A 15,668-nucleotide genomic window follows, 5' to 3' on the forward strand; every position below is an offset into this window, starting at 1 on the left:
AAGCATATCCTTGATATCAATGCACTCCATACCCTGTATTGTGCTTTAATACAGCCATATCTAACCTACTGTGTAGAGGTATGGGGCAATAATTACAAAAATGTAATACAGTCACTTTTTTTGCTACAGAAAAGAGCTATACAAATTATACACAAATTATACTATTTTGAACACACAAATCCTCTCTTTCTCAAATCAAAGCTATTAAAAATGCAGGATCTTGTAAAATTTTATAATGCACAGTTCATGTTCAAAGCGTATCACTATTTATTACCTGTGAACATTCAAAATATGTTTTCTCATAAGGAGCAGTCGTACAGTTTGAGAGGTTTTGGAAACTTTGCGGTACCAATGGCGAGTTCCACCAGGAGGAGTTATTCTATGTCTGTTTGTGGGGTTACTTTGTGGAATAATCTGGGGCTTGAATTAAAGCAGTGTCAAGGCATTCACAATTTCAAACGTCTTTACAAACGAAAGGTCTGGTTCCATTACAATGACAATGAGGTTTGATTGTATTCATGTTGTGTAGATTGTTGGATTAGTTGTCATTTATTTACCCTTGTGGTATTTCGTCTACCATTGTTGGTAGTTGTTCGTCACTATGTACTTTTGTGGTGTTCCATCTACCATTGTTGGTATTTGATTATCATTGTTATGTACCCTTATGGTATTTCGTCTACCATTGTTGGTATTTGATTATCATTGTTATGTACCCTTATGGTATTTCGTCTACCATTGTTGGTATTTGATAAGCATTGTTACCTGTGGAAATATTTGTATATTATTAGTATGTATGGTATGAATGTGTGGTTTTGACTTGTGCATCCACTGTTTCTAAATGAGGTATTATTATTATTATTATTATTTTTTTTAATTATTAATATTTTTTCTTTGAGATTATTGATGAAGGAAGCAGCTATTTTTTGTATGTATAAATTCTTTGATAGACTGGGGTGGGGTTTAATAAGTTTTACTTCTTCCCACTCCATTTCAAGCATGAGTGTATAAGTTATTATTATTGTGTATCTTTTCTGTTGTCACACTATTTTGCTTGAAATAAATAAATAAATAAAATAAATAAAATAAAATAAACCTTGGGTGTCTTGATGGGTACCCACAAATAAAATGTATTACTATTATTATTGTTATTATTATTATTATTATTATTATTATTTATAATTAAATTAACATAACCATAACACTGCTGTAAACATTTCAGAGGAAGATATGTCCATATTTACTGCAGTAAATTTATCTGACAACTGTAGTTGCTTACACTGAGTTTTCTTTTTTTTTTTCTGGCAAAACAAATGATACACTCATAGAATACCTTGCATTGCTGTGTGCTAAACCACCCAGCAGGTGAGATCTAATCAGACCAAGCACCACTTTGGCCAGAAATATACAACAATAAAATTCTGCTTAAATGTTAATGGAGCAGTTCTCTGAACTCTAAAAGGGACCATTTGCCACATTTTGCACTACTTTTGCTACTTCAGTGTAGCTATTTTACTATCTTATACTAAGATGCATTAAAGTAAATGTATTCATATATTTATGACTTCAGGAAAATTATTCAGTTATCATGTCCCAGGGTACTTTTTGATAAATACATGTTTTTTGTCAAGAAAACCATGTATATGTGGTGAATGGTTAAGATGTTTCTATATGTAACACCTTAATTTTTTTTAATCTGTTGCAGCTGTTCCTAAACATGTTCTTTCAATTCATTTACTGTTAATATCACTCTCCTCTGTTTGCTCTGATCCACTCTATATCATATGAAGCTTGTCATCGAAACGTAGTATGTGCCTATGTTTGTTACAAAACACCAGTACCTGGTAGAAATAGATTCCTCATAATTTATAAAAAGGACCCCATATATAGCAGGACAAACTTTAAGTTTTGGGGAGACAACATTTATTTTGGAGTCTGGAATAAGCTGTAATTGGCAGCGAGACCTTGACTAATACAGAATATAAATCTTAATAGCTTTCTATGATATACAGCAACACTTAATGGAGTGTCTGGCCTTCTGGCCATAAAATTAAATGTCACTGTCACTTCGTAAACCCTCATTATCATACAAGAGACTGAACACTGACGTCACGCTTCTAATAAATATACAAATAACATACAGAGGTGCAAAATGTGACTTTGTAAACAGCTGTCTCCACCTGTCCCCCAGTCTCTGAGCTGATAGGAAAGTCTCTCTGACTCTGTCCACCTATGCTGGACATACTAATAAACAAGGGCTTTATTGCCTGACTAAAAGGACAGCACAAATATAGCATCTTACCAGAACAATGCCTCTAAATAATGTGCATGAATCAATGTGATTCAGTGACCCATGGAAAATTCTCTGCTGTCTTAAATTGACTTAAAATGTCAAACGGCTTATAGGCTATACGGCCTTAAACATTTTAGCATTTCCACTGAACCACTATCCCAGTAATTATGCTGTTTTATTAAGCATTTTCGCTGCTTTGTATGCAGCTATAATTGTGGAGTATGTCTATGGGCTCTGAGGATTCAAATGGCCCAAGAGTTGAATTAACTGGTAGCATTAAACATTAGTTATATGGCTGCCCAGTTTCTCCACCTGCTCCCCTATTGGATGTTGTTGAGAGTGACATCTGAAACACCTGCTTCGGTCCCATTTACACAGTCAGTAAAACAGTCATTCAAGCTGAAGAGCTGGTAAAACATGACGGTGCCCTTGAAGCAAGGGCTACGGCACTTGTCTTTTTATTGAACCTATAATTCACCTGTGACTGCCTGTTGATTTATCACAGTTAGAAGGGATGGGGATATTGCTGATGGCTGTTGTGACCAGCAAAAGTGTGTGTGTGTGTGTGTGTGTCTACTGTGTGGCATGTGGGAGGGGGGAAAGGCTACAGCTGGAAGTATATAACCCAATTGGGACCAACACAGCATGTACAAGTCGCCTTTCAACCTCAGGAGCTCCGTGCAAATCAGAGCCACTTGACCAACAACAGCCTCCTATAGTGATGAAGTGTAACCATCTCTTCTCCTGGGCCTTTCTGCTCGTGGCCTCTGGCCCACTACTGGCCCACCCCATCACAGAATCTGCTGAGATGCCCTATCCAGGACCTGGTGAGTGGAAAGTAAAATGTCAGTTACAGCTGTTTTTCAAGTGAATTCATTAATTCAGTACTTTGATTAGCATTTTTAGTAATAAAACTTAATTTGTGAAGCTTAATGGCAGGCAAGGCCTTAAAGTAATTGCTCTAGAGCCACAGTGTTGAACAATGATTCACTGAAGTTCACACATCATAGCCCATGTTAATGCAGGAGTTCTCTGCATTGGAGAATATATTCAGTTTTCTGTTCAAATAATTAGAAATACTAAGTCATGACAAAAGTAAATCTCGCGTGTGTTTACTATTCAGCATAAACTCCTCAAATAATCCAAATAAATGTCATGTCTAGATGATGTAAATGTACATCATGTGAATGTATATTTACATATCATCTGTGTGTTACCAACTTTGTGTGGCTGTTCAATTATCCTTAGTATCAGTGGAAGACAGAGGAGTCGGCACTCTGGATGATCTGTCTCTCTCTGAGCAAATCTTCCCCCTTCAGGATGGTGCTGGACTCAGATATTCCACTCTGATATCTGGGGAGAGCAACAGAGATGGTAAGAAACACACATAGAGACAGACACACACACACACACACACACACACACACACACACACACCTACACCTTCAGTCATCAGTACACACTTGTATGAGCTCGTCATATAATATAGTACTTAACACTTACTTTATCCAGGGAAAATCGCCCAGTTTCTATTTTGCAGCAGCACTGCACTGTGCTGCAAAGTTGAATTGATACACACAAAAATACTAGTTAACTATATTTTTCTGTGGTTGGCTACCAAGAAGCACCACTGGAGAAGCAGACTGTTGGAGGTATTAATCAAGAGCGTGTAGTTTGTAGTTGTTGACAGACACCCATTCATTCATCCATCCCACTCTTTACTTCTTTAAACTTTAGTCAGCACTGCCCAAAATGCTTGACATGCACAGAAACATGGATAATGCAACAAGCTGATATCAGATATCATAATATTCTCATGTTTTATTTCCTCTCAGGGGTCAGAACAACAGGCTTGCTTCCTAGGGGGATGAAAAGAGAGGTAGGTTTTCTACAAATGTTATCCCTAAAACAACGAAGTGAGAGAAGTAAGCTACACACTGTCAGTAAAATGTTTATCACTACTTTATCCTGTCTTTCAGGTTCTATTGGAGAAACAAAGTCTCCTAAATCCTTTGAGCCGTGTGCTGGGCTTCCGGAAGCAGTTTAGGAAGAGAGCAGGGAATTCCGAGTGTTTCTGGAAGTACTGTGTCTAAAACTGTCATCGGGCATTGATGCTACACAAGAAGACAGGGCTTGCACTAAAACAAAAATCCCTTCCTTGCACTCACATAAGTACATGCAGACAAAATAAGAAACATCATGCATGCATATACTGTATGTGCGCATATGCATGCCTCGTGCATGTACTCCCACATACACACTCACATATGTAAGTCAGTATTTGTTCACAAAGAACATTGCCATAGGTATGATTGAGACTTGTTGTTTGGGGACCTTAAAATGATTTATTTCGATTACTTTTTTGTTGTGTGAAACTATATTTGTGTACACACATTAGTGAAAAGTCCATAGTTGTCTGATGTATGACCAAATGTCTTTTAAATGTGAAAGTCAAAGGTTCTACAGCACTGTATGTTTAATAGAAATTAAACACTATATTATAAATACTGTCTCTGCTAATTGTCCATCCTTGAGAAAAGGTGTTTGTAGGAAACACAGTAGCAGCAGAAACCATTATCCCTTTCTTAAAAGTGAAAGAGGAAACAAAAAGACGGAGCAAAGTGTGTTCTCGAGTTTTCTTCATTTTTTCCTTTTTTTATTATTTTACAGCAGAAAGAATATAAAGCATTCAGAAAACATCTTCCATATTTTAAGGGCAATTCAAAACGTTTTGCATGGCTTCAGCAGCTGAAATCTCTTTTTTTTAAAACATATCCATCGAGTCAGTGACGCTTGTACATGCACAATTACAAAAATAAAACTTACAAACAAGAGAAGGGAAGGAAAAGGAGGAAAGCAAAACACATTAGGAGAACCAAGGGGAGATGAAACTTTTAAAGGCAGGGATTGGGAGCGGAGAAAAATTGGGTCACATAACAGGGAAAGACAGAGAGAAAGACAGTTATAGAGGAGAGGAAAATAGATCTAACACTAGTTCACATGCAAAGTGTCGAGGACCCATAACTTTCTATCAAAGCAGGGCCTTTTTTTTCTTCTCGGTTTGGAATTGATGAAAACGTGCAGTTCGGTAAAGGGTGCCATATAATTGCTGTCCATAAACTACTGAATGCTTGTCTTGCAATACTGGCATTTGCATAAGAGTAAGTCGACTACATGTGTCCAATCATTTTAAACTTCACTAGGTCTATAGGTCTCCACAAAATAGTTCTTTATTGCTCTGTGTCCACAAGTGGAATATGTTGTAAAACTGTTTATGTTCTGTTGTCCTGATGTGCCTACCTTTCTCCAGTTTGGGTGCTTGGGGAAAAAGAAGAGGAGGAAAGGCAGATTCCCAGGTCAATTCACAGAACTTCTTGAAATTGATAATACTGTATACTAATGAAGAGTGCCTATCAGCTAACCTGTCATCCCATTCATAAATGGCAGTAAAAACAAGATTTGAAGGTGAACTTTTCACATAACTATACTTGTATTCTTAAATACCCTCTATACTTCTCTGTCACTTAGATAAATTAAAGGCCTACAGAATTGGCCAGAATTATACTATGATTTGACAGGCTTCTATGACAGAAAGTCAAATCATTTATCTTAATGAGCTATATATAACAGGATTATATTCCAGGGCTCCACTGGTGTCTGTAATGTTCAACATTACTGAGAGAAAATGGATCATATTTCATATTCATTCATTTTAAAGACCTCAATGTCGCAGCAGTGAACCCGTCTGTCCCAGATTCTTTACCAGAAAGCACTACTGAAAGGTTTTACTATTTCAATTTCAGCTTCTTCTGCTGTGAATCACGTGTCCTGCTCTGTTTCCTCCTCCCCATTTTGGCACCCTGAGTAAAATACAGAAGGGAGGTGAACCAGTCCCTCAGCCTAGAGAAGAGCAATGCTGCCTTCACCACTCAGTGTACAAATGAAACTGACACCTTGACATGTCTGCATGTTTGCTGTGCTGTATCTTGTGCATATGTTTGTGTGTACCGTGTTTCACTTCGTTAATACTTGCTATACATACTGTCACAATGGTCTTCGACCTTGGCCATTTGTCATATTTGAAGTTAGGAGCACACTGATCAAATCTAAATTAATAAAAATAAAAAATAAAGAAAAAGTCTAAAAGGTTAGAGCTTGGTCTAAAAAACAATCCTGTCTTCATGCTGTGCCATGAAAACCTCAGTAGCTACTGAGTATTGATCATTGGCTCATTCGTAGGTTTCCCGTCTGCCCTCCAGTCACATGCCCTCTGTCTTTCTGAGTTCTGTGACACGTCAAACCAACGTTCATCGTTTTACAGAACAGTAAGTCTTTTAACAAGTCTATCTGGCTACCGATTCTAGGAAAATAAGCATGCTTTAGGTGCAGTTCTGTCACCCAGTTAACTATTTTACCCATGCAAGCATAATAAATCCTTCTCCTTTTTTCCATGACATTGCATTGGCAATGCATTCTAACCACAGACCAGAGGATGAAAGCAAGGCAACAAACCCCAGTAGTGGCATTTCTAATTGTGGTTTTAACAAGCTGTCCCAGTAGAAAACGGAAAAGAAGACAGAAAAAGAAAACAAAGCTCAGCATGTTGACAAGCTGGAGTGCTGTACTGATACTGGTGTGAACAGGGAATATCATACTGTGGCTTTAGTGAGCGTAAGGTGATGGTGATCATGCGTGTTCATGTAGAGGATACACCACTGTCTGTGGGTGGACCTTGTTTGGGACCTCTCACATTTTCTCAACCTCAGGTACATTGTTTGCATTCTGACACTGGATTGGTGTGATCAGGATATGAATAGGCACTTTCTACATAAACACTCGGGAAATAAAATTTACATTATCAGTTGTGTGGAAAACAACAAACAACCAGTCAGTCAAGGAAATAAATCTGAGAAATACCTATTTAGCTTAATAATTATTGGACAAACATGACAATTCAATAAACAAAACTCAAGCTTTTCAGTGGCACTTGGCTGAATAATCAAATATCATTACTTGGATACAGAATACACTTTCTGGTAGTTTGGTAGGAATATATTATAGGAATTAGGCAGCAACCACTAGGTACCTCTAAGCCAGCAACTCATGTATTCTCTCTCAGATTGCTCCTACAGCTCAATCAAAACTGCTATATATGTATATATTATCCAATGTACAAGACACATCTTATGCCTCATAATTATAAATGGCACCAGTGCACTGTTTTACACATTAGTTACTACAGTCATTTTGGCTCATTGACCCTGCATCGAGGCAAGTGACAACTTTTAGTGTCCTTCTGGGTAGAATCATTTTAGCACCTTTGACTGTTGGAACAGTTCATGTTACAAATGTTTCCAGCTGCTTGACAAAGAAATCCAGTCATGTACAGTATGATACACGTTTTTCAGCAAGACATCTTTTTCTTTGTTCTTTTTGACATGGAATACAAGGTCTATTCAAACCCTGGCAGCCTTGATCAAGGACTTATTTTTTTATTAAGACATACTGTATTAGGATAGTCCTGTCACCAGATTACTACATGGATCCGCCAAGAATTGATAAATCAATGCTTGCAGCAATATACTGCACATTTACAGCAAACAGGTGAATTAATTTTTTCTCAGTGACAGACAGTAATTACATAGTTTTATAGGGACACCATGGGCAAGGCTGCCAATCTTTATGATCAGATAATATACCTCAGTAACATATCGCATTCCTTTGACATATGACAACAAAAATAAAACTCAAATGTTGCTATGGCATATTCAGTGATGGTCAAATGCTTCAGTTATCTGTGGGAATGGTGGAGACATGAGAGACTTAAATACTTTCTGCTTAAATATGACTCCCTGTGCCAACTGTGTACCTTATTGTTCTAGTGATCCTCAGCCAGTTTTGATCTTATGGTCTTCAGTGCTAGTGTGTATTTCACTGTATGATTATCTGTTCTGCAAAAATTAACTTAATTCTCTTCTTAAGCTATATAGCATTCACATACCTTGGCACCATTGGCAAAAAATTCTTGGTAGCCCAAAACAAACAAACAAACAAATAAAAAAGAAAATGTAAACATAACCATACTTTTTTAAAGATAATTTTGCAGACTTCTCCTAACTCTAAATACATTTTTTTTAACTTTTGTATACTGCAATAGAATCATGCTTTAGCAAATTGTTCTTCTCAAGAACAATCAAAATAAAATAAAATACTCTAATAGTGAAATAGTTTTAATTTTACAGAGCATAGCCACTACTGCTTTTGTTGTTTTTTTCCCTTTTGACTCTGTTCATACTTTTCATGCACATAGCTCATTTTTATCCCAGGTATTTACACTATTTACAAACAATACAACCATACTTCTTAGGCATTCAAACAAAACTATACAAATATTCTGTTTTTGTCTCATACCTGTTTTTGACCCATTTTTAATGAATAAAATAATATATTTCTAAAATACAATCCCCTTTGGGTAAATGTTTTTTCCTACGTACTTTCAGCCTTCTTTATATACAGAAATCGCTCAATTGTCAAAAATATGGATTTGTCAAACCCCTATTTTGGGACAAGCTTAGGGACCCCTCAAAGAATCTCTAAGACGTCAAGGCAATGTATGTGATCTTCCCCTCAAAAGCCTTCACAGGCCTTGAAGTTCGTTTAAAAATAACAGTAATAACCTGCATGACCATAACAACACAAAATAGGCAAGTTCTTCTCACTTGTTAGGTTTCAGAGGCGCAATCAACTAAATGAAGCAAAATGAAACTAAATAAAAAAGAAACAGGACAATACAGGGATAGCTTCATTACTGAGATGGTTGAACTTACGGGGGAGAACCTGCATATGTGGACCACTAAAGTGGAAACAAAAAGAAAATCCAAGGATAGGCTGAAAGACTAGATCATAAGCACACAAGCAAAGACTTTTCTTGCCAAGAAGTCATGCATTTTTTTCTTGGTAGGATTCAACAACATAGAGTCTGAAGATACAGATCACCAATACATTGGACATGATGGAACAAATAGATTGGACAATATGGAAGAAATTCAAGTAATAAAGTGACAATATACGATAAAACAGTGTTTTTTAAGAAATGGCAAAACAGAAAGATTTAATCCCCCATCTGCTTCTGCATGAGTAAACCCCCGACTACATTCATTTGTAGCTCCACCCATGTGGGCAGACTGGTGGGAGAATTTATGAACTAAATTGAATATTGAATCCTCTACAGAAGTAAATAGAAGGGGGCGTGTGGGTTACTAACATATTTGGTTAAAAAATAATCCTTCAAATTAATTGATTCGTCACTTAAAAAAATATGAAATACAATTAGAGCCCAGAGTGTTTCCGCATGGTCTCCCTATCCTCTGAGATCTCCTGCAGCAGCCTTAATTTACGTCTCTTCAGGTCCTCGCGCATGACAGGACTCCTCAAACATCTCCTGCGTTCACTTCCTTCAACATCCAAAACCTCATCACATCCAAAAAAGACAAAGCAATCCATGAAAAAGTGCAAAAAAATGCCATGAAGCAAATGTTCTGTAACCCCCATCCCGACCCTTTTAGTTTATAATCCCATAGAAGGTGCCACTCTCTGACCGAAATCAAGTCAGTGGAAAGAATAGATATGTGAAAAAATGCCGGTGTACATGTAATAATAGTCGAACCAGTTACACTGCTGTAGTAGTAATAATTGCAGTGCTTGCGCATTTATGTTTTTTTTCCATTTCTCTTGTAAAATGTCTTGGGTACAAACAAAAAAGAAAAGAGGAGTCAGGAGAGTGATGTCACATCGCAAGGGGGCTCTTCTGAGGGGTCTCATGTTCCCTGGCCCTTTTCAATTCTTTCGCCCTGGAACACAGAAAGAGACAGACACCCATGAATACAACATCCATGACATGTGTTTCTAGTAACAAGCTTATCAAGACACACACAGGCCTGAAAAGTACAAGTATGCCCACATCATCAGGAAGTATGGCTGGTCTGTGAAAGAAAACGTTGGTCAGGATTGAATTGAACAAAAGCGGATAATTAACAAACACAATTACAGAATTCTTACCATATTAATCTGTTACATTTGGGATAAAATGCACTTTAATGATTGTGTTCAAAAACAATATGGTGATAATATTTTAATTACAATTATTCTAAAATCATATTACTAATTTCAAAAGTGACATTTGGCACCATGAAGCACTTTTTTCACATGCATTTTCAAAATGCAGCATGTGATACTGGTGCCTCACAGCATGAGGTGACTACTCCTTTGATTATTACAAATAAAAATTTGAATGTAAGGTCTTTCTACATGTTTAAATCTATTTAGTCAATGATTAAAAGCATAAATTATTGCACTAAATGTTTATGGTCACGGTAGAGGTCACTTCCACATATAAAAGATTAAAAGAGCTAAGAAGTCATTCCAGACCAACTGGTCAAGGCTTAGAAGGAAGTGTGAGAGGGGAAGAAAAGGTGACTGATAATTTCAACTGCCATCGTCTGGCAGTTCAATATCACCAGAAGCTGGTATGGGTTCATAGAAGAGACATGGGTCTCAAGTGTATGAGCAAAACGTGGTCAGCCTGCAGAGTACACAGCACTCTTTACCTGGAAAATGGATTTTAACACATCAACCACCAACATGTAATGGATTTAGCCCTGCTCTTATTCTTAGCAGAAGTTCACTACTGCAACATTTATGAATTGAAGAGAGGCAGACTACGTAGATGCATGGTTAGATAAGTGTGTGTGTACGTATTTTATCCTCTCACACTGAGCTGCAGTACTCCCTGGAGGTATGAATCCATTATAGCGCTGTGTTTTAGTCCCAATGGGTGGAGGAACCTATTGTTTGTTTCTTCGCTGTGACCTATATTCTATCACAGCTTCCTAACCTATATCACACAATAGCAGACAGGCCTACCATAAGAGGTGGTTACAACAACAATCACACCTGCTCTAAAAGCATGGTACCCTATTTTACAGAATACAGCAGATTTGGAAAAGAGTAAAAACATGTAATAGGAATATCAACAGCGAGGACTTTAATGATGTGACAATAATCAAATGCTCAAACCTCTCTCTCTCTCTCTCTCTCTCTCTATATATATATATATCTCTATATCTCTCTCTCTATATATATATATATCTATATCTATCTATTGTTTTCCCCATTCAGGTGTATTTTATTTATTTGTTTTGTTTTGATGAACCAGTGGGCATAATACATTCAACAATTTGACACAGTTTTAGTAAATGGTCTCCCTCTCATTCTGTCAAGTGGCTAGAAACAGAACACACAGCCAGTCAGACGGACAGAAAACTACTTGAGAAATAGCAGGCCCATAGCATGCCTAAAGGTAGAAGAGCAAGGCCCATAGTTGTCACCACTTGACATGCATAAGAATAAAACATGTTCGAAAAAAGCCTCCCGTTTTTCTCAAACTGGCTATCTGCATAACCACACACTACTGAAATAAAAAAAAAAAACAATCATGAACAAAAAGTAATTTCCAAGGAGAGAAAGACAGAGGTAAAGAGAGTCAGAGAAGTGCCTGTTAAGTGTTGCAGTGATACTGTCATTCGTAAGCAGTTTGTTAGTTTGAGATAGGTTCAGCTCTAAATCTGAGCTTCTCAGTCCACCTGTGGCTCCAGTCAGCAGCCTTCATGCAAGCAGGCATCAAGCAACAGTGATGGAGAAGGAGGTAGGGTGGGGTGGAGGGGGTGGGAGAGAAAGAGCAAAAGAGAAAATGAGAGTGAGGGAAGGAGGGAGAGAGTGCGAAGGCCAAGACCTCAGTAGGAGATAATTGTATTATTAAAGAGTGAGAGTGACAGACAGAGAGGGACATAAGAGGGAAAAAGAGGCATACAGAATAAACAGAGAGAGTGAGATATAGAGAGGCACGAACTGAGTTGCTGAGGCTGCACTCACCCGCTTGAACAGTCTATGGTCCATCAAGGGGCTTGGCATAAACAGCAAAACAATACCAGCTATTAGCACACAGTAGGCACTGTGAAGGAGGGGGCGAGAACAGGTGGGGGCCATATACAGTGAGGGGTAGGGGTGGAGCTTAGGTGTTGGAGACATTTCTAATCACCTAATTTGTCCAACAAAAATAAATCAAACACATAACACTGAGTAAAAAGAATAGTTAAGAGATGGACAAGATTATGAAACTAGCGGTAGTTTCTACTATGTCTTACTCATTAGCTCAATGGGATTGGATTTGATCAGGCCATGAACCAACCCTTGCAGTAAATCTGAATGTGGAGTTATATAGCCTATGTAAAGTTGTGTGTGTATGTAGCATGTATAAATGAGTATATTAGTATGTGTGTGAGTCAGTGTGTCAGGGTCTACCTGTGGCGGCAGCGACGTAGGAACCTCATGATCTTCCTGGCAGCCTGATCCTGTCTCTTTGTGAGCAGACTACCTCTATAAAACACCAGAAAGAGAATAGTGTCTTACTGTTTTGTACAGTTGAAAACCGGCATACATTTCTGTTTAAATGAATTTGATTTGATTGATCTTTATTTTTTCAGTGAAAACCTAACTTGACAATTCATCAGTTTTAAAAATCCCCATGTAAATGTGTTTGTCTGGCATCAGTTATCCTTTAGCAGGATTAGTATTGTGTCCAGTTTTCTGTTTATTTGGTTGCTTGAATTTTGGACTGTTGTGACAAGCTTTGGTCTACAGTATATGAAAAGTGCTCTGAGATAACCTTATGATTTGGCGCTATATAAATAAAATGGAATTGAACTGAATTGGGGAATTGGACATCCTTTCCACTGTCTTAGAGGCTGTCTTGGCCAAACTCTGTAGACACTGGTTGACAGTGGAATGTTGTAAGCTTATTAAGCTCACCTGAGCCTTTGGGCTATATTAATTAAATGCAGGCTGTATCACTTTGTTTTGGTTTGCACCTTCAACACCACCAAAGCACATCAACCATACATTCATGCACTGTTTCCATTGCTGACATTGCTGATCTACAAACGCTATTGTTAATTTGAGTTCACCTTAGTTTTAATAAATTACTCTTGTTTGTTTAGCCTTTGTATGGACTCCCTTGTTGTCATATTCCTTTAGCCAATTTGTGACAGTATATTCCAGTATTTTGCCTACAGTATGTGGCTTTATTGTCTACCTCAGTTTGTGCTGCACCAGGGCAGCAGCAGCCCCGCGGTGATGGGGCTTCAGCTTGCCAAACTCCTTGTAGCTGCGATAGTATTGCTGAATGAGCACGGCAGCCCTCCTGCTCTGCTGGAACTTCTTCTGTTCATGGTAGCTGCGGAATTTACTCTGGATAAGGATGGCGGCCTGCGTCATCTTCTTATAAAGTGCATACTGCCAATGCGAAGAAAAAACAACATGTCATGCTTTGCTGTGCTATACTGCAATTGTGATACAGGTTCACACTGTAGTAGAAGAATACAACCTGAATTTAGCTGCTGGTAGTAAAAAAATTTTACCTTCAAGGCTATCCATGTAAGCTTGTAAACAGAAAAAGGGAAAGCTTGTGAATAATGAACTAACATACTCTAATGCTCTCAGTTGAGTTTAAAAATATATAAATCTGCAACCTAAAAGACTCTCATATACACTAGTTACATTAAAACACATGTTTTGATTGACCCTACCTGTTTATATTTCTTGTAACAACGTTGAATAACAGCAGCAGCTACTTCTTGTTGCTCTCGGAGCGGCCGCCCCTGTTGGAGAGTAGAGTGGGACAGGTCAGAGGTCACTGTAGAACCTGCATAATGCCACAAAGGATATTGGTGGCTCTGTCAAGTCTCCCTGAGGTCTCCTGGTGGCCGGCATGTGAATGCCACCGTGGCATGAGTCCAGCCCTGGTGAACTGGCCCCCATTTGAGCACAGGGGAGGATGAGGTAAACTGTTGAGCGACCAAAGGTCCACCTCAGTAGCTGGTAGACAGGCATAACAGGCGACTACAGCTGTAAATGACAGCGAACAGTTTGTCATATGAAAACACATTAAAAGTAGCTGTGGGGTTGGTAGCGAGGTGCGGAATGAGATCGGGCAGGGGAAAGGACTGGTGTGTGGAGAGCTCATTAAAACAGGCAGTAGCAGGCTCCATACACCCAACTAAGAGAGAGAAATACAGACAAAGAGAAAGGAGGAGAACATAAACTTAATTGTGTCTAACTGGAGCAGGGATAAAGGGGAAAGTGCAGTTGTTTCTCTAAGCAAGGCCATGCTCTGCTCAAGGCACCTTCCCATGCTGAAACCACAGGGACATATTTGGATGTATCTCTGTTTATGTTGTCATGTGTATATATGAGTAGAAGAACAGAGAATGAGACAGACAGAGATAGAAAAATGTGAATAATATATATTAAGCATGATTAGAAACAGTATATCCCCAGACGAAAGATAATAATAATAATAACCGTATCACAACCCTGAACTTTACTGCAAAAATCAGAGCTCCAGAGCTTGGAACCAAATAAAAGAGAACCCTTCAGCATCTCTCCAAAAGCCCAAAACAAAACCTAATAATACCAGTCCTAACAGTACAGCCCTGTCACTGCGGTCTGCAGTACACACAGCATATGGCACCTGAGCACCAGGCCTGTACCTTGTACTTGCGGAAGGCAGTTTGGACTAGGCGGGCAGCCTCATACAGCTCTCTCTGCTCTGGATCTGACAGAGTCAGCTGGGCCAGGTCTCGCTCCACCTTGCTGTTGGAGGCATTGATGAATTCACTCCAGTCAGCTGGGGATGTGAGTGTAGACCTCTCCAGGGGCCCCTCTCTCAATGGAGACCCCCCAGGACTTAGGCTGGGGTTGGACGATGGGGTCAGGGGTTCATTATACAGAGATCTAAGAAAAGAAGAAGATGACAGAAATTTTCACTTAATTTCAGCAGACCTCCTTTTTGTTTCTTCCCATGCATCAGGTAGCGAATATGCAAAACACCTATCTATATAACACTTACATATATGATCAATTTGTACAGTAAACCCCTCGCATTTTTGTAAATATTTGATTATATCTTTTCATTTGACAGCATGAACACTGTAGACTCACTACTTTACATTGCAGCAAAGTGTCATTTCGTCAGTGTTGTCATATGAAAAGATATAATCAAATATTTACACAAATGTGAAGGGTGTACTCACTTTTGTGAGATACTGTACATCTAACTTATACATACTTTTATATATACACTCTTATTACAGTAGTGGTGGAAGTTAAGGAAACTAAATTTAAATATTTACCTTTTGTGCCAATTTTCCATGCCACATAAATCAATTTAACAACTGATCATAGAAAGTGTTAATATATGACTGCCTGCAAACGTAGTGGAAAACTGTAGCAGGTATAAATTACACTTAACATAACACGGTCA

At 38.3% G+C, this 15,668-nt stretch overlaps 2 protein-coding genes across 5 annotated transcripts in view; one reads left to right on the top strand and one right to left on the bottom strand.

The window, feature by feature from the left end:
- Nucleotides 1-3,011: 3,011 nt before the first annotated feature.
- LOC123975693 (urotensin-2-like) lies at nt 3,012-4,420 on the top strand. Its single transcript, XM_046057369.1, has 4 exons — nt 3,012-3,117; nt 3,539-3,664; nt 4,126-4,169; nt 4,270-4,420. The coding sequence occupies exons 1-4, from the start codon at nt 3,012-3,014 to the stop codon at nt 4,381-4,383; spliced, it is 390 nt and encodes a 129-aa protein (XP_045913325.1). The 3' UTR covers nt 4,384-4,420.
- Nucleotides 4,421-4,919: 499 nt separating this feature from the next.
- camta1a (calmodulin binding transcription activator 1a) overlaps nt 4,920-15,668 on the bottom strand; it is a 291,229-nt gene continuing 280,480 nt past the window's right edge. For 3 of the 4 annotated variants that reach the window (XM_046055766.1, XM_046055767.1, XM_046055765.1), the window contains 7 exons: nt 14,896-15,139; nt 13,933-14,004; nt 13,765-13,785; nt 13,440-13,639; nt 12,650-12,724; nt 12,221-12,251; nt 4,920-10,140 (listed from right to left, as the gene is read on the bottom strand). In XM_046055766.1, the coding sequence (XP_045911722.1) occupies nt 10,108-10,140; nt 12,221-12,251; nt 12,650-12,724; nt 13,440-13,639; nt 13,765-13,785; nt 13,933-14,004; nt 14,896-15,139 (676 nt within the window). In that variant the 3' untranslated portion in view covers nt 4,920-10,107. Of the gene's footprint in view, nt 10,141-12,197; nt 12,252-12,649; nt 12,725-13,439; nt 13,640-13,764; nt 13,786-13,932; nt 14,005-14,895; nt 15,140-15,668 lie in introns of all 4 variants that reach the window. The other variant, XM_046055768.1, reaches the window with a different exon arrangement.

This window comes from Micropterus dolomieu, linkage group LG08, assembly GCF_021292245.1.
Source record: "Micropterus dolomieu isolate WLL.071019.BEF.003 ecotype Adirondacks linkage group LG08, ASM2129224v1, whole genome shotgun sequence".
NCBI lineage: Eukaryota > Metazoa > Chordata > Actinopteri > Centrarchiformes > Centrarchidae > Micropterus > Micropterus dolomieu.